At 42.3% G+C, this 19,279-nt stretch overlaps 2 protein-coding genes across 3 annotated transcripts; one reads left to right on the top strand and one right to left on the bottom strand.

Annotated features, from left to right (window-relative positions):
* Positions 1-351: 351 nt before the first annotated feature.
* On the bottom strand, positions 352-3,620 carry LOC310777334 (histone H3.3A). Its single transcript, XM_083637668.1, has 4 exons — positions 3,491-3,620; positions 2,407-2,550; positions 1,665-1,818; positions 352-1,456 (listed from the first exon to the last, which is right to left on the bottom strand). The coding sequence occupies exons 2-4, from the start codon at positions 2,532-2,534 to the stop codon at positions 1,328-1,330; spliced, it is 411 nt and encodes a 136-aa protein (XP_083493794.1). The 5' UTR covers positions 2,535-2,550; positions 3,491-3,620; the 3' UTR covers positions 352-1,327.
* A 601-nt stretch (positions 3,621-4,221) lies between these two features.
* On the top strand, positions 4,222-17,475 carry nop53 (NOP53 ribosome biogenesis factor; the record flags this gene model as incomplete). 2 transcript variants are annotated; one of them, XM_083637667.1, is made up of 12 exons in its annotated part: positions 4,222-4,433; positions 5,067-5,146; positions 5,320-5,419; positions 6,101-6,303; positions 7,172-7,227; positions 7,417-7,512; positions 9,705-9,806; positions 10,320-10,472; positions 13,964-14,139; positions 14,419-14,485; positions 15,349-15,425; positions 15,579-17,475. In XM_083637667.1, the coding sequence occupies 12 exons, from the start codon at positions 4,222-4,224 to the stop codon at positions 15,637-15,639; spliced, it is 1,383 nt and encodes a 460-aa protein (XP_083493793.1). In that variant the 3' UTR covers positions 15,640-17,475. The 2 variants fall into 2 exon arrangements, with proteins under 2 accessions (XP_083493793.1, XP_083493792.1); XM_083637666.1 differs by having other exon boundaries at positions 5,317-5,419.
* Between the last annotated feature and the right edge of the window lie 1,804 nt (positions 17,476-19,279).

The raw sequence follows: 19,279 nt of genomic DNA, 5'->3' as shown, positions 1-19,279 counted from the left end.
GACGATCAACTTATTAGTCACAGCATGAGTCATATTGTATTTGTTAGAAAAAATATAATATAAGGGAGATTAAAAAAAGAGCAAGTAAAAATCCAGAAATATGTGGGAGCCATATTTTATTAAAGAACTAAACAAAATTAGAGCTGATAACTCTGGCTTCCCAGATTGATAGTCTGGTGACCTGCAGTGACTTTGCCATAGGCAGCTGTGTGTGTGTGTGTGTGTGAGGGGGGGGGGGGTTGTAAGGCTATAATAATTGCCTGGTTTCTCATACTTATTCTCATCTGTATTATGCATTTGATTACTATTGTGATTGAAAATAGATTAATTGCTGGCTTATACAGATTTAACTGCTTGGTATTTGCTGTTTAATTGCAGTTTTCTCTCAGATACAACAATGCAGTTCCAAAAGGGATGTTTAGTTATCAATCACAAAAACTGACTTATATGAAATGAATCACAAAGGTTTTTTCTAGACAGCTTCATCGCCCAGCTTCACCACTCATACAATCTTAGTTAACCACAAGAATCCATTTATTACCACGTTTGCATGTGAATTCCAGAGTACAAATATTTGCTTTTAAAAATGACCAAAGACATAAATCAAAAACACAATACAAAAAATCATAGGTTATCATATCAACCTGAGAGAGGAACAAAAAGTCAAAACATTACCTGCATATATTGTGGCTGAAAATTAAAGTATGATCAACATAGGTCCGCTACATATATGCCGCTTGTAGTCTGTGAAACCATGCAGTGTCATTATAGCACAACGTTTCTAATTGACAACCGAAATCACACTTTTGTGATTTGATACATTTAACAGTAACAGTAGAAATACACCATTATCGTAAAAAAACACTACTATTACATCAAATTTCTGTAAAAAAAAAGAAAAAAGAAAGACATTTTTTCAGAAGGTAAGACCCATTATATCAATGCATGTGTCTGTCCTAGGATGAAAATGTTTCAATCTTAATGCTATGTCCTATCCTGATTTAAGAACACGAGGACATTCTCAACTCTGTAAAAACACCCATCCTATACAGATAACTAGGTGTTCTTGTGAGCTAGCTAGTTAGACAGGAGTGTAATCGTATGCGATTGAAAGTTCCAAACATACATGAACGTATTCTAAGCAAACTCTGCTACTAGTAGCACCAAAGGAGACGTGACTACACATTTTACGGTTATCACAATCATATGATATATAGAACCTCAAACCAAACTACCAACTAAGTATATAGGAAGGGAGGAGGGATGAAAGGAGTGGTGGAGGGACAAGAGGGTGCTCTATAATAAAGGGGAGAGAAAGCTTCGTTTTTTATGCGCGCTCCCCGCGGATGCGGCGTGCCAGCTGGATGTCTTTGGGCATGATGGTGACACGCTTGGCATGGATGGCGCACAGGTTGGTGTCCTCAAACAGACCCACCAGGTAGGCCTCGCTGGCCTCCTGCCGAACGGACAGAGGAGAGACAATGGAATTAAGGGGGAATAAAACATTGTGCTTGGTTAATAGTAATAAAGCAGCAAGAGGCAATTTAACCTGATAATATATTTGTATCGTGGCAGTAAAACCTTATCTAATGAAATCCTTTTGCTGAAATGATCGCTCCCCCTTTTGCATGCAACAGCCCTCCCTCTCTATCTGTTCCACAAACCTGCAGAGCTCCGATGGCGGCACTCTGGAAACGCAGGTCGGTCTTGAAGTCCTGGGCGATTTCTCTCACCAGGCGCTGGAAGGGCAGCTTGCGGATCAGCAGCTCAGTGGACTTCTGGTAACGACGGATCTCACGCAGAGCCACGGTACCGGGCCTGCAGACGGGGAGACGCAGAAAATAATGACATACAGTATAGGGAAAGAAGTTTGTCTCCTTGAGGTTCAGCAGACTATATTGCAGAATGCATTATTCTTGTGCACTTATATTCATGTTCAGCTTGCTTATTGTTGGCAGGACAGGTGCATGCTTGAGCACACTGTGTACTCCGGTATCAGCTGGTTCCCACTACTAGGCCTATAAGGATTTGAAACTAGTGGGTAGATTTTCAGCGTGATTACGATTATTGATGGGGGGCGGGATAAGGTGTTTTAAGTGTTGTTGTGTTTTGAAATTATAATCCAAGTGTACAGAGACTATGCATACTGTGTTAATGTTTTGTGACAAAGTTGTTTCTTTGTTTTGTTAAATGTTAGCTGAGTTAACTGCATTTAAGCAAGCTAAAATAACACTCACAATCTGGTTCTTGGGAACTGGAGAGAAGTTGCAGAATAATAAACAACTGTGACAGCTGTTTGAGTTTATAGTGGCGTAATAAAGGACTGTGAAGAAATGCATGAAACTGGCTGATCTGGTGTTGTTCCTCTCACCACCAGCACTAATACATACATACATTTGCCCTCACCTGTAACGATGGGGCTTCTTGACCCCACCAGTGGAAGGGGCGCTCTTGCGGGCAGCCTTCGTGGCCAGCTGCTTACGCGGGGCTTTGCCTCCAGTGGACTTACGGGCAGTCTGCTTGGTACGGGCCATGGTTACTACAGATCAGCTGAGGGGAGATAGGAGGGTTTGTTTCAGTAAGGTCATTACTGTATACAGCTTTTGTTTAAGGCTCAGGATTGTTGAAAATGGAAATGTCTAAGCTAATAATAATAATCATGACGTAAAAGTTTATGACAGTTTACTGTCCTGAAGTTAGAGTGGGCTAGAAAACAAAATATCTACACCAACAGCCTAAAATGTGTCAAACTCAGAGCCTGGTCAAACTGTATCCAAGGCAGCTTATGCAATGACTGGAAACAAGAAGGACATTGAAGGTAGCGAATCACAGTCAAGCTCTTTATCACCTAAGCCAATAACAATCCGTATATGAGCTTCACGGGCGGGATTTTCTGAACCTTTGCACCAATAACAACGACACAATCGACCGTCTAGCACCGCCCCTTGCGCACTGGATGCGGGTCTGTTCGTTTCGTTCATCTGAATTCCCCGGGTGCCCACGAGGCTTGATTTTTCATTCGAAATAAGCTATTTCACAGGAAAACCACGGGACGCCGCCCGCGCGGGCTGCCCGATGTCAGCAAACTAGCACACCTAAAGATGATGGCTGGCTGCTGGCGAGAAGAATGTAAACGGGAAGGAAAAATCGTTGTAGCAAACCAAGAGGGTGACGATAAAAACGACCGAAGAATATAAAAACTGCGACACGAAACTGGAATATACATTTTGAAGACGACACTAGACATGTCAATGGAGCTATTGGTGAACAATATTTTGTCAGATGACCCCTCACTTTAGGCGCATTTCCGAGTCAAATTCGACCAGAGCACAAGTGCTTTTTAGGTCCCTGACTCCCCGAGCAAGCAGATAATAGCTCGTCTGCTTTGCCTTTTCTTTTTCACCAAAAATAAACGAAAAAACATGTCAACCCGAGAACTAAAAAAATATTAGATGATAGATTGGAGTTTTATTGAAAAGGTGACACTTACCTTTGACAACTTAGCGAAAGATAAACAGCTCAAAATTGTGAATTTATTCTGGAGTCTCTAAAGCGTTGTTCTCGCAATAAAATGAAGGGAGGAAAAAAAGGAAAAAGAACATAGGAAAGCGATAGGAGACACGTTTCCCATGATGCATTTGGGACAAACATACATACATACATAACAGCAATATGATAAATAACTACATGACCTGACCCACATTCAATATGATGCAACAAGTTTTGCACATTTCTGGATTTCTGTTTATTGACAGCTCTGTGGTTAGTTAAGTATTAATTATTTATGTAATTGAGCATTTTAATTTTACAGAAAAAAAGTCAAGCACTGTCAGTTTTCAAGAGAACATCTAAAATGAGTGCCATTGAGGTTGCCATTTGTCCAGACTGCTAGCTCTACATTCATTGTATTACTTTTGTGTTTATTAAGTTATCAAAAAGAAATAATGACCATTAAAAAATAATGTGATTCCTTATTGTCAAAACATCACTTAAAATGATGCCACTACAATGACCACATTTTAAATACTAATAATTGAAGATAGTTTTAATAAATAGTCTGAAAGACAAAAACAAATAAAAAAACAAAACTTTTACTTGTAAGGAGACGTTGCTATTTACACTGTCAGTCTGCAGGTGGCAGCACCACGGCTCAAACGCCACCGCCTCGGTAGTCGGTACTAAAGAAGAAGAGGGGCATCGTGCCGTGCGTCATCCTCCAACATGGCGGCTGCAAGGAGGCAGAAGCTGAAACGCGTGGTGGCTACGCAGCCAGGTTTTTTACCTGTAAAGTCCAACACAAAGCTCGAGGGTTTGGTCAACATTCGGAGAAGGCGTGTTAATAGGAATAAGAAGAAGAACTGGAACAAACACAGCGACGTCCAAGATGTCGACGACTTTCTAGAGGACGTCAGGCTCCAGCAGAGGACCACAGGGTAATGTTGCGTTATGTGTACGAGTAAAATTGTGTTAGCGATACATGTAGGTATCCACAAGGTGTAACGTTAAGATGGACAGACTCCAGACTGTAAAGTTGGTGTGTGAGGATTTCGTTAACGTTACTACATTTTCAGCAGCCCTGTTGATGAATGCATCTTGTTGTGAGCCTGTGTGGCCTCGAGACATGCTGTTGTCTAGCATTAGTTAGCTTCAACGCTAGGTTGAGGCTAGCTAGCTGTTCTCCTGCATGAAGACAGTCATCTCACGCCAAACTCAATTTACAAAGTCTGGAAATGATTTCCAATAAGAAGCATACAATGCCAATCTCAAGCGCCCCCCCCCCAAACGTTAGTGCTATGGCATTTTCAATTAGTTTAAATTGTCGTCTTGAAAGAATGAAAAACAAAACAACTAATAGTTAATGCCATGTGCCATAATGACTTGTAGATCATGTTTGTCCACCAATTGTATCTGTCATTCGTTTAGACATTCCCAACATGATGTAGTAGAAATTTGAAATCTCCCTATAATAATCAATTTCCCTTTCAAGCGTTGAAGTCATGCTCCTGCTGGTACTGACTGTTTCTCAATGGTCAGCCTCATTATGTGTGATGTTTCTGTCTCGACAGGGGTCTGCTGTCTGAGAAGTCAGATGACAGCCTGTTCTTTCTGGATGTTGGACTCCAGAAGAAAACCACCACACAGAAGGGTAGATAATATATCCACACTTGTCAACCACTGTTGAGATTTTAAAAGCTAATATAAAATGTAAAAGCTTGTTTGGTGCTTTTGGACGTCGATCTGTGAAGATATTTGCTTGTGTATCTGCTTGTTGGTATTTAGTTGGGTGAGGCTGAACTCTCTGTCTTCTCTCTGAAGCAGAGGAACCTGAAGATTGCAGCAAGAGGAAAAGGAAAGCATCTCGCCCTCTGAGGATCGACCTGATACTACAGCACGACTCCCTCATCCCGCCGCCTAAAGAGTCAGTTCACATCCTCATGACCTTCTATCCTCTACCCCACGTCTGTGGCTGCATTCATACTTAATCAGTCTTTATCAGATCAAACACAGTTTGCACTCTGGAATTGTTAATGCCTTTTTTGCTGGATTGTATTTAAAAACCAGCTCTTTCTAGAGTGTGAATCTAGCCTTCCCCTGCTATACTCTCACCTTTCCTCTTCCTCCTGCCTGTCCCCCTGCTTTTCAGTCTAGCCAATAATAACCCATGCATGGTTTTCTGAGTCCAATACTACCACCTGATATATTTCCAGTGTATCAAAACGTCAGCCCGAATTTTCTCAGCTTTTGGGTAACTGTATGTTTCCAGTGATGATCACATCCTTGCGCTCACAGTATTCCTGTAAATGGGAATGTGAAGACCAACATGGAGCTCAGGGGTCTGTTATGTGAACGGCCCCCTGGGGATCTGAGAATACACATACAGTCACACGCCACAGTGTAGCCAGTGTTCAATCACACGGGCTTAAGCATCCAATGAGAGAGAGAGAGAGAGTAGATGCCTTCCCCTCTTTGAACGGCATGCCTTCCTGTATGGACTCCACCTCCCTCCAGTCCCTTCTCCCTTTCCCCATGTCTCACCTCACCTTTTTCCTAAACCACATTTTTCACGAGTCCTCATCTCTCATCTGCCCTCTCTCCCCAGTGTGTTGGCCCACCAGAAGCCCAATGCCAAGAAGCTCCGTCGCATCGCCCAGAAGGCCGAGGAGCTGGCGGCCAGAGGCGTGGTGCCGCGCAGTCAGAGGCGGCTGATGAACAGACGGCCGGTCGACAAGACGGCCAAGAAGGCAGCGACAGAGGCCAACAACCACCCAGACAGAGGCTACTACGACCTGTGGGGACAACAGCGTGAGTTGTGTGTGTGTGACAACATCTGTCCGTCCAGTGATGATCCCATCCTTGCGCTCCCAGTATTCCCGTAAATGGGAATGTGAAGACCAACATGGAGCTCCGGGGGTTCGTTATGTGAACGGCCCCCTGGCGATCTGAGGATACTGAAAGATACACATGTAAAAATGAAGTTTAGAGATTGTGTCTGATCCAAATGGGGGTATACGGCTGGAGGCATATTACAAGATTTAAACTTTATTGAGCTGGTGGTGATCACTTGGCTGGATCTCCAAAACGGGAATCCACCAGGTGAAATGTTAATGCAGGCTTTCATGGTTTTGTGAAGTGGTGAGAGCTGCCCTAATTGGAGTCTGCATTTCAACACACAAGGCTTGATTCAACCATATTTAGTCCCAATGTAGGTCACACCAACCAAATGTAGATGTTGAGTCCTTGAGCCAACTGTTTCTGGCAGCTGTGCCCACTTGAAACTTGGACTTGAGTGCGGGCAGGAATTTGGCCATCTTAAAATTTCATAATATATTCACAATTAACATAAATGTCCTTGAAAAGTTATACTTCTGGATGTAAATAAGTTTCGCCCCTTTTCTTTCTTAGCCTGTTACAATTCAAGATTTATTTTGCTGCAGTGTCTCCAGATAAAAAAAATAATGTTCAGCTGGTCAGCAGCCAGTGATTGTTTCGAAAGCTCAAACATTACATTTCAGAGAAACATCTCTTGAATTGAAGAAATCCATGTAAACAAAACCAGCAAAAGGACAACTGTTTCAAATGGGGGCACCAGAAGGCAAATATGAAATTAAGTTCAGTTAAAAGTATTGAGTATAACAACCAATTCACATGTATATTTTTTCCCATACTGCAGCCAAAGATACAGCTGACCCCTGGTACCTTCAACAGACTGGCAAGAAGCTTGTCAAGGTGAGAGTGAATGTATCTGGGTGATGGTTTTCAAACTGAAATGTTTTTATGCAGTTTGAAGGTTTAATCAAATGAGCTGCATGGTGGGTCACTAATAATGAATGCTCCTAATTGATTTGCCACCAGTGTGAGTTGTGACTATTTGTGTCTGTTGGTTGGAGTTTGACTCATGTGTGGTTGTGTTGTCAGCGTCCAGAGAAGATGAATGAGAAGCCGTCGGTGCTGCCTGCAGTGGAGGTGATCGCTCCTGGAGGGTCCTACAACCCAGACTTCTTCTCCCATCAGGTAAGCCATCACCATGCTCCCTCACTCAGCCTCAGACTAGAGCAAGTTGTCAAGTGACTGCTGCAGAGAGTAGGGCTAGTAGTACCAACGATAAAAACAAACAAACAAAAAACTTGAAATATCTACTATCAAACTCAGTCGAAGGGCTTGAATACATTATACAACAAATACAACATTGTGCATCTTAAGAGGTCTCTTGTTGAAGTTTCTTAGTGTTGTTCCAGTGAGAAATCCTTCCAGTGAGAAGTCATGCAGAGTTGCAGACGTATGTTCTGATAAGTACAGTATATAGTTATTTTCACGTTTATTTCCATTGAAAATGTGGTCTTTATATTTCACTCTAGTATAAAAAAAAAAATTACCTTTGTGAACCTTGCAGGGACACGGGTACTGACCAAATCTCATGTTCAATGGGACCTTAGGACACCTTCAAAGAAATACATTGAACTTGTAATCAATGAATTTTTCATAGCTTCTTTTCGAATAGAAAAGCAGCAATGTGAGGGAGAGGGACCCAGCATCCCTGTCTACATTTTGGAGACAATAGAGAGCCGCAGGGATGATGTATTTTTGTAGGCTGAATGCGGAAGTCCCGAACTTCCTGGTTCAACACTGTTTCTGTCTATGGGATTTTTGAATGGGTTTTTGGCGCGATGCTTCAAATAATGTCTCTGGGCAACGCAAGTTTAATCAAACGCGAACCAAGGTTCAGCGGGATAATCTTCACACATGAGGACCACTTTCATGAGTTTTGAAGCGTAAATGCGAGCCCTAGAAGTAAAATGCTCCAGCTAAGCTAATCCAGAACTACACACTGTCGCATAGGCTTCCACGTCACGTCAGCACTCAACCTGGACTGTTGTTGATGTGTGCACTGATTACCCCGGGCTGAACGGGGCTGAACCAGGTGAGGGAAAGAGAATTTCCGTGTTCGCCCTTTGAAGTGGTGACGTTATTGACGTATATATCCCCATCGACTCAAAAGTGTAGTCTCATTTAGCCGTTTGCTAGCTAGCCGTCCTTTTAACGGCACATAAAAGCTTCAAAACTCATAAAAGTGGTCTTCATGTGTGAAGATGATGTTACTACCATCTGGTTCGCGTTTGATTAAGCCAGCGTTGCCCAGAGAGCTTATTAGAAGCATCGCGCCAAAAACCCATTCAAAACTCCCATAGGCGAAAACTGTGTTGAACCAGGGCTGTTAGCATCGATGATTTCCGGACTCGTTACTGCGGCTCTCTATTAAGAATGACAAACAATCTTACAATTAGACTCCAGAAAAGCAAACAATGACTTGTGGTACTGAGTCTACCAACTTGTATGGTTCTAGTCTAACAAGGGTGCCAATTGTGCCAACCAACTCAAAGATAATGTAATGTTTTTCCAAAGTTTGTTTTCAACTCACCTTGCTATATAAAGTGTGAGATCAAAATGATTGATTACAAAAGCACCTTTTAGATTGGCCACTAAAAGTTACCAAGTTGTTCAGTTTAGCTGATAGAGTGACCCTCGAAGCTACCTGGCTGATTATAGGATCAGCTGTGAACGGCACCCAATGTAAATAGCACAAAAACGTGCATCAGTACACCCCTATCACTGACTGACGAAAGTGGTGTTGAGCTCTTAATATTGAAAAGGTGTTAAAAAGCTCTTAACAAGATATTGAATTTAACTTCAGGATTCCTGCATATACCCTGAATAAGCTATTTACTTTTATTTGTTGCATTATTTTGCCAATTTTAACCCGAAGTTTCCATTTTATTCTGGCTAACCTGACGCTGCGAGAAAGAGTCCGCTCTGAGGCAGCAGCTGAACGGGTTGTGAGGAGATGTGAAAGTGTCTATGGCCTATTTCTTAACGTTTAACACATAGTGTTAACTGTGTTTGAATTTTTTTTGTATAAGCGGGAATTTTGATGTAAAAAATGTATAACTAATAGCGCAACTATTCTAACTAAAGCCAGCCCCTTTTGTTATGCCTATGTTGTTTTTGAAATGAGGAGCATTCCTGACGTGCCGCTGACACCGTACCATCTTCAGGGATGCAAACTGGTCACCTTTAGGTGACAGTCACCTGTTTTGTCCCAAAATAGTGAATGATTTTGATTGGTTTTGTGTCTGCCCTGGTATCTGTCACCTTTTTCACTCTCCATGAGTTTGAATCTCTGGCGTTCTCTTGCTCTGCTCACCCAGGCCTTGCTGCTGGAGGCCCATGAGGTGGAGGTGAAGAAACAAAAGGCAGAAGACAAACTAGAGAAACAACTGGCGGTCAACAAAGAAGACCTAGCGACAGAGGTACATGTTGGATATGTTGTGGGTCCAGCAACTCTGACCATCTCCCTGCTCAATGCTGTAGTAACAGCAGTTCCCACGGGTCCTTCAAGTTTGTGAATTTGAGAAAAGAATAATCAAGGCCTTGAAAGTTTTTGAAAATAGGCATAAACAGACGTGGAGAATTGAAAGCGCTTGAATTTATATATTTTGTGCATGGATAGAAATGTGAATTATTTTGATAATTTAAGGTGTAACAGCACAGTTGAGAAGTGTTCATGCATTCAAGCATCTCCTTTTAATTGTTGTCTGTGAGCTTCTGTAAAGCCTGCTATTGCTCGTTATAAACATTCTCAGTATTGTAACAGTTGAGTAATTAACCTTGATCCTTGTCTCAAACTGTGTCGTGTTGGGACCTTGAATTTGAGGAAATAGTCACCAAATAATCACCAAATTTGATGTTTTAGAAGGGTGTGGCAACCCTGCAGAGAAGCTTTGATTATGGATTTAATCTGACCTGTGTTTGCCTGCGTGTAGGAGACAGTCTTCCAGGAGCAGGTGGAAGGACTGGTGGAGGAGGATGAGGAGGAGCCCAATGAGGAAGGGGATGACGTGCCAGTGGGAGCCATCTCATTGGCCGCCAAGAAGACGGAGAAACAGAGGAGGAAAGAGAGGGCCGACAAGATAAAGGTACAGTGTTCCAGCTACAAGTTTCTTTGAAAGCTCCCACATTTCCTCAAATTGAATGGTTATTTGACAGAATAAGCATTCTGGGTCCCGAAGTACCTACTAAACTACTTCTTACTTGTACGAGAAACACATCAGCACGCTACTCGAGTGGAGGACACTCTGGGTGCTGAGCTGGAGAAAGCCTGTGAATGGCTCTCGGCAAACAGACTGTCCCTCCACACAGGCAAGTCTGAGGCCATCCTGTTTGGTAGCAAAATCAGACTAGCAAGGTCTCCGGGTTTTGCTGTGAAAATAGGAGACTGTACACTCAAGGGCACTGACAACATTAAATATCTTGGATGTGTCTTGGATAACTGCTTGTCGGGTGAAAAAATGGCATTGACTGCTCTAACAAAAATTCACCAACGAATAAAATTCCTAGCTAGAAAAGCGGTTTTCCTAGACACTCATGTATTACACACTCTTGCCGGGGCACTAGTGCAAAGTCACTTTGACTATGCTGCCACCTCATGGTACACTGGACTAACACAACGATTAAAGGGCAGGCTGCAGACAGCCCAAAACAAATTAATCAGAGTAATACTTAAGTTGCACCCCCGTACTCACCTTGACACCAAGCACTTTGAAAGTCTCCGATGGTTATCCGTTGAAAAGCGCACTTTATCTATTAAAATGCTGCTCACTTTTAAAATCACTTTACGTGAGGTCCCGAAGTACCTACTAAACTACTTCTTACTTGTACGAGAAACACATCAGCACGCTACTCGAGGTAGGTCGACAGATTTGATACCCTGTCGATTTAAAAGTCTGATGGGGAAAAATAGTTTCAGGTACAGCGCAGCAGTTCACTGGAACAATCTACCAAGGGACATAAAAGCAAGTACTACTGTGACCAGTTTTAAAAGAGCCCTAAAATACTGGCTCCATAGAAATGCACTTTAAATTACTGGCTTCATGGCAATGCACTTTACATTTATTTAATAGCCTTTTTATTTCTTTTAGTCTTTTTATAAGTGATACATTGCCTGCTGCTATTTGCTTGATCGGCTGCTACTTGTTTTATCAAGTTCCTTTAATGTAACCGCTCTCAGCTGTTTTATGTTTCTTTTAAATTGTTTTAAGTGTTTTATGTTTTTTATGCCTCGTCTTACTACGGTATATGTTTTATGTGAGGACCACAATGGAAATAAGCCCTCTGACCAGGGATTCCGTTAGCCGACAATTGCCGGCTTTTAGCCGGTATGTGTTGCCGTGGGCTGGCAAATTAAAAGGTCACCGGCTCAAGTGGCCGGCTGAAAATACGCCAGATAAATAAATTCCTTATATAAAATAGCCCAATAAGCTACGACTTAAATAGAGATTTATTACATCATATGTTTTCCGCCCCCTGTATGTTGAGTTTGGTGAAAAAGAAAAATATAGCAGACGCTTTCTTTACTGTAGAGCGCCGTTTAAAAGCCGCACAAGCAGCATCAGTCTCGTATGATGAGGAGATGAATCAAAATGCTTACCACTAGGGGTGTCACGATACACTCTGTTCACGATACGATACGTATCACGATACTGGGTTCACGATAACGATACGATACGATTTTAACAATATTTTTTTAAACTTGAATAATGACAATATATGACTGGAAAAGTAGTATTTTATTTGAAATGCACAAATACAAAACATGCTGTTGTGGGAAATTGTTATTACAATAACAACTAGAAAAAACATGAGATTGGAGATGAGGTTTATCTTGAAATAGAATGAGTTACACCGTCACTTAGATTTACTTTGAACTAAAAGGTTTCTCAGCAGTATAAATTCTCATTATGCATCTTCAGTTTTTCTTCAAACTCAAACAACAAGACTTTTCTTAGTCTATTTTTTATGCATCTTCAGTTTTTCCTGTCAAGTAAACAGTTTTGCCAGAAACTCAATTGAATGGTTTCTCTCCTGTATAACTTCTCATGTGTCTCTTCAGAGACTTGTTCAACTGAACTACTTTCCACACATTGAACTTCAACAAACAAAGACGTTTCTTTGTCTATTTTTGAGAAAAAAGAAAAAAAAATTCACGATATGAGATTTCATCTCAACGATACATATCGTGACGTTTTACTATCGCGAAATTTCGTGGGACGATATATTGTGACACCCCTACTTACCACAAATAAAGCCACATGGGAGCCGAGAACGAGTGCAGGAGAGCTGACACAGGTGCCGCCAGGTGTGGAGTGGGAGAGATAAGGTGCGTAGCCTATTGCTGGAGATTCAAGTTGTGCGCTGTCTGCCCTCTGCACTGACACTGTTGCACTTATTACTTTTAGCTAACGCTACGTTGTTTTTTCATCAAGGCAATGTCCAGAAGATATGGGTTCATGAGTGTCTGCAAATCTTGTCTGTTTCAATAACGAAAGCGTCCTTACCGAGAACGACGTGCCAACCAATTCAATATTCTTGCTGCGAAATCGGCCTCTTAATGACAACACTGGAATAAATATGATCGAGAGAAATAAATTAATTTGTTTATTTAGGAAACAATTATTTTATAACATCCTTTTTTTAATAGTGGCCGGTAAATATTCGATAGGGCCGGAATTTTGGAACGTTACCGGCTGCACTGGCCGTCTGGGAAAATGTCTAGCGGAATCCCTGCCTCTGACTTTTTTGTGTTTTTATCCTCGGTGATTGATATATTGTCCTTTCATTACTATATGTACTGTTGTTATTTGATTTTATCACCAAATAAATTCATTCATTCAATTCATTCATTCAATAATTAATCAAACATTACATTGCAAAATTTAACCTCTCTTCTAGTGCTCTCAGAAATATTGCAGTTGGCTGCACAAACAAACTTGTTTGAGACACAAACAAACTTGGTGAGTGTTGGCAGAGCATGGAGCAAAACCGGAGCACAGCCGCAACGCAACACAAATGCAACCAGTGGAATCCCGGCCTTACCGTTCACACAAGAAGCCTTCTCTTTTCCTCTCCGCGCCTACTCTCGCGCCTTGAACCCGCCCACAACTCCCATTGACTTCATGCCTGGCTTCACGCGTCACGCTTGGAAAATAGGCGCCGTGAATCCTGAACCATCACTTGAGCAAGGCGTGAGCATGGCTTTGGCAAAACCTCAGCGTGACATGCGCGCATGGTGTGAATGGCCTCGCCTGTTAAGGACGCCTAAATGAAACTTGTGGGTAGAGCTTAGGTTGAGCGTTGCTTCGGCATCCTGTGTGAACGGGGGCTAAGGCATCATTAATTGCGACTACCGGAAGTCTGGATTATAACTGCTTTCAGGAAGCATTCTCAAACGGTTGCCAAGTTCAAATTTGTATGAAGCGTTTGTTTCTGGGTGAGCCGCAAGTTCGACAACAAACCGCATGCCAACAAAACACATGTCAACGAGACACGAGCCCTCCCCTTTCGCCTCCTTTTTCCTCTTTTGGAGGTCTAGTGGTCCATGTCAACCGTTGTCGTCCTCTTCCCACCACAGGAGCAGCGTCGGCAGACCACAAGACAGCAGGTGGACCGGCGGCAGCAGCTCTTCCAGCTTCGCTCCATCAAGGCCTCCATCAAGCAGGGGGAGCACACGACCAAGGAGAGACAGATACAACGCAAGGCCAATCAGGAGGCCCAGAAAGCCCAGCCCAGGCGCCTCGGCAAGCTCAAGTACGCAACCCTATCTGCTGCTACATGTTGCAAATAAATCTGTTGCTCAGTTCTGTCTTTTACATCAATATTGAAAAAAACTTGGTGGTTCCCACATTGTCCCCAGTGATGACATCATTATGAGCAGGCACTTAAGGATTTGCATGTTAAGCTTCGTTCCAGGTCATGGAAATGTGCTGCTTCTGACTGATTGCCTCACTAGGGGGCAGTATGAGGACTGTGTAGCAGGGATTTAACTCTTTATTGGGCCAAGGTAAACAGTTTCTGTTTCTTCTGCAGGTTCCAGGCTCAGGACCTGGAGGTTCAGCTGAGTGACGAGTTGGCCGGCTCCCTACGACAACTCAAGGTAGGTCACTAACTCACTAACTGCTATGATAGTAATACCTGGCAAAGCATGCACGTCCACTTTGAGGATGGAGTCTTATTTGTCTATCAAGTTTTTGTGCGTTTGGTTGCCAACCAATAGCACAATAGAGAGAGCTGAAGATAATACAACTCTCTATTGTCATATTCTTAGCTATACTATCCTATACTCTGAGCAAAGATCATTAAAGTTAATCTGATCTCAATACCAGTCTAGTCTAACAATAACAACCAGAAATTCCATGTGCTTCACACGCTTATCTTCAGGGTGCCGCCTCTATGTGCCGACAGACCGCAATGCCGATAGCCCTCAAGCAGAACCAGCTGAGCGAGGCGGTGTGCAGCGTGTCGGGGGGACCGGCTGGAGCTAACCTCTCCCAGCCCCCACGCCTAAACCTAACCTCTCCCACCCCCATGCCTAAACCTAACCTCCCGCAGACCCTAACCCTCACCCTCACTTCTCTCACCCCCCACGCCTAAACCTAACGTTGGCATTGCGGGCTGTCAGCACTGGGGGTGGTCGGCATAGCGGGTGGACGCCATCTTCAGCGCCGCGCTTCATGATGATGATGATGATAATAATAATAATAATAATATTTATTAATATATTTAATTTATATCGCTTTTTCCAATAACATAACACACAACAGTCTAGGCCCTGGTCTCTTTACCCCCCTACCAATATTTCTCTAAATGGCACTTAAGTCAGCCTTTATAGTGCAAACAGGATTTTAAAAATCGGGCTGGGAATTGTGCATTGAGCGATTGCAGCGTGACGTTGATCTTATGGACTTGTCTGGGCTTGTCTCTTCCCTCTTCACCACTTGTAATGTGGCGGCGCTGCAGCCAGAGGGCAGCGTCCTCAAGGATCGATTCAAGAGTCTGCAGAAGAGGAACCTGATTGAACCAAGGGAGCGAGCCAAGTAAGGAACCTCTTCTTTACTATACTTGCAAACCAGCAACATTCAGATTCAGTGTATGATTAAGTGTATGAAAGCACTCTTGTTGGTCAAATGCTTCCATGTACATTTCCATCTCATTGTTCTTTCCATGACCCCCCTTCCCCTTTTTCATAGGTTCAAGAGGAGGCTCAAGGTGAAGTACCAGGAGAAGAGGGCTTTCAGAGAGATCACTTAATACCCACCTGCAGGACCTGAACACCAGCAGAAGCTGGCTGATGTTCAGAACCCTCAAGACTGTGCAATGCTCAAGTGCAACATTATTGAACTGTTCAAACAGAATGACTGTTTCAGGCCCGCCGGACCCATTTGAAGGTCTCAGAACAGTAATCACTGTGTTGATTACAACTGTTAAAAATAATACGATTCTCACAGCAGTGGAATTCCAACTTTGATATTTAAAATGAGACTGAAAGCCCTGGAAATGTGTGTCATTTGACTCATGGTGTATTTACTGTACAGTGTCTTGCAGTTTTATACGCTGAAAAAATGTTATTAACACACATCTTCATATAATGAATGATCCGTGTTTATTTTTGTAATGCCCAATCACTCTGAAACCTCATTTCCATCACACCTGTTAAGACACGTGACACAAGCAGACACATCGGAGTGGGATCTATGCGCATTAGAATCTAAAGGGTTATTACTGACACAGTTATTAGCGTGTCTGCGTGTCACTGTGTCACTGCGTAAAGAAAGACGTAATGCATAGGTTAATAACGGGGTCAGCCACAGGAAGTGTCAATATCCACTACATGGATATTGCCCGGGGTTATGTCAGTTCTATATATAGACGGGTTTCAACTTCAATAAATATCCCTGTTTCCTGTTGCAGTGTTTGCTAAGATAATAGCTGACCGAAATATGTTTGGGTCCAAACTGTTCCCTAGCAGCAGAATTCCAGTAAAACCATCTGTAGTGTATATATTTGCCAGGACAACTGTAACACTCTGAATATGTAAACGGCCTACATCGTGACTTTCTTGGTGAAAGCTGGATGGGTTAAATCAGAATAATGTAGTAAAATATAATGAATGAAATGGGTGATGTTTTTTTGCCGCACTGTCAACTTAGCTCTTTCGTGCTCTGTCCTCGAGGTCGCTCGCGTGGGGAATGACAGGAGTTGAAACATTCATAGTCATTTCTCATAATCTAGGGACTCTGCATCTGCTTTGGATGCCATGCTGAGTAACTTACTCCTACAGACAGACCTGCAACCATATCAACGGTTAGAGGGATGCAAAACCTTAGGTGACGGTCACCTTTTTGATCCCAAATAGATTTGGAGTGTTTTTGTGTCTGCCCTGGTATCTGTCGCATTTTACACTCCCCATGAGTTTGCATCGCTGAAAAGCACTTAGGGAAGAGGCATAGTGTGTTCAGGAACATGTCCAAAATCAGTAATTAACTGTCCACAATGGGATTATTTCACAAATAAAGTCAGATTGTTGCGTGTCCACTGTCCAGTAAAACAACCACAGACCGCTAGGCTCAGGGAAGTTGGCATGTGGTAATTGATTCCTACCCACTGGCTTAAACCATAATTGCCTTCAGTGCTGCTTGTGTGGACAAGGACACACTCACACACACACACACACACACTGTCCCCTGGTGCCTGAAGCTGTGCCAAAGCCTCTTATCCCTTAATCAGTGTGAAATGTAATCTTTACCTTGAGAGTCCACAGAGCCCACCCACCCACGAGCTGCCCAAAAGTCCCCCCCTCACACACGCATACACACGTGTGCTACCACCTCTAATCAAATCACTCGTTATACGTTCTCTTTTAATGTGATTATTTCTAGTGAGTGAAACCATGTTATTTAAAGTGTTCCCCATGTCGCTCGGTTTACGTTAGCCCTTGATGTTCTTTCTGTCTGTGCAACTTGTCGCCTTGTCTGTCTCAATGGCTTATCTGACTTTTATATGGATGTCTTTCCATTTATCTGTATGTGCACGATGTATCCTTTAAGAAAATAACCATCTGCAAAAAAGCAAAGAATAAAATTTAAAAATCACCCGCTATGCAAATATCTCCACAAAAGTTCCTTATAGAAATATCAGTGATAACATAGATGATATAGAAATAAAGAGTAGGTTCCCGCCCACACTACATTATATTGTTCATTATGGTGGCTGGACATACTGTATGTTGATGTAAATCAGCTGGGTATTCTAGGCAACTAGATTGTGGAGTTTCAGATGTCTTTAAGTGATAGGCCTACATCACCATGGTAACTGCAACCAGCTTATATTTCATGCTATCGACCCACACATAAAAGATAAATAAATCTGGAGAGATGGCATATGTATCACATTTGTAGAGGTTCATATGAAAATCACATTTATTGCACAAAACCAGATATGAACAGAAGCACTCGTAAGTAATAAAAAACTGCAGGAGATACAACAGACAGGCTATACTGTTTGTAGTGCTTCCCGGTCATTTGCCCACTCTGTCCATAAAAGTGAGCTTCTAACAAGTAGCTGGTAGTGACATTACTTCACTATATAAATTATGATTTATGAATATATGAATGATAAATTAATGACAGTGTTGCATGTCAAGTGCACTGATATTCCACTCTAAAGTGTATAGTATTCAGAGTGATTGGTCCATACTGCGGCCTTTTCACTGTTACAAATGTAATGCTCATATCATCATAATCATACATAATTGTTCTTTAGAGGAGAACAAATGTTAGGTGGCTTGCAAAAACCCTTTCACATGGTGAAAATTTGACTTTTTTTTATATATATATATATATATATATATATTTCCATAATTTAGAAACTCCTATATAAAACTTTTTGAATGATAGTTAGCCTGGGAACCTGCCGAAGCTCATGTTTGATTTGCTCTGCAATGCAGTGTAATGTGAATTAGTCTGGCGATGACGGCCTCTGAGATGGCTCTCTCAGATCACAAGTTATGAGTATTTTAATGGTGTGTGTCTAAATGTAAAACGTGAGGAAAAAATCTCTTTACACAACATTCCACAACATTCCATTTTCTACAGTGGCATTCCACCAAAACCATACAAATAAATACTTTCCCTTTTGTTTTATGAAAGTAATTATTCACTATGATGTGCTACGCAGATAAAAGTAACCAAATCACACAAAATCTCAAACTACCTGCAAAACCTGTTTTCGACCTACTTTGGCTCATTGCCAACCATATGTAGCAGCAACATGTAAGGGTTCTCCCAGACCACCACACAAATGTTAGTCATCTATTTCCACTTAAATCAGCTGCTGTGGCTCTGCCCATGTTGCATTTGCACGATTTGTTACAAACCCCGCCCCCTTTATGTGAACGAACACGCAGGATATTTGACAGAGACAGCTGATCTCCACCCTGATGATGAACTGGCTTTGTGACAGAAAAGCACATGTTTATTTAGCGTTACTAGTCACCACGATGTCATTGTCTCCCGCCCCCGTCATTAGGGCTGGGCAATATACAGGTATCTATATAATATTGATATTGTGATATGAGACTAGATATCGTCTTCGATTTTGGATGTCGTTACATCGAGATATGGCCTTTCCTGGGGTTAAAGGCTGAATTACAGTAAAGCGGAATTTATGGTGCCTTGCTGGTGCAAAGCTGCCTTGCTGTAGACCCTAACCCATAGGGCTACGCCATGGCCGGCGTAGGCTGCGTCCATCTCCCCAAAAACGTGACTCGACGCAGCTGACGTGAACCACGCAAGCATGCTATAATGTAGATGGGGAGATAAGCGGAGAGAGTGAAAGCTATGACTGCAGTATATGCACTAGATTCTCTCGGGCTAACTTCATTGAAATCATA

The sequence above is a fragment of the Poromitra crassiceps genome (genome assembly GCF_964638095.1).
Source record: "Poromitra crassiceps genome assembly, chromosome: 5".
Lineage (NCBI taxonomy): Eukaryota > Metazoa > Chordata > Actinopteri > Beryciformes > Melamphaidae > Poromitra > Poromitra crassiceps.
This window is presented reverse-complemented; position numbering and strand designations above follow the sequence as displayed.

Excerpts from the sequence above, each read along its gene's own strand:
- LOC310777334 (XM_083637668.1), bottom strand. The coding sequence starts at position 2,534 with ATGGCCCGTACCAAGCAGACTGCCCGTAAGTCCACTGGAGGCAAAGCC. Across the intron at positions 1,819-2,406 it reads AAGAAGCCCCATCGTTACAG|GCCCGGTACCGTGGCTCTGC; the intron begins GTGAGGGCAAAT and ends CCCCGTCTGCAG. Across the intron at positions 1,457-1,664 it reads CCGCCATCGGAGCTCTGCAG|GAGGCCAGCGAGGCCTACCT; the intron begins GTTTGTGGAACA and ends TCCGTTCGGCAG.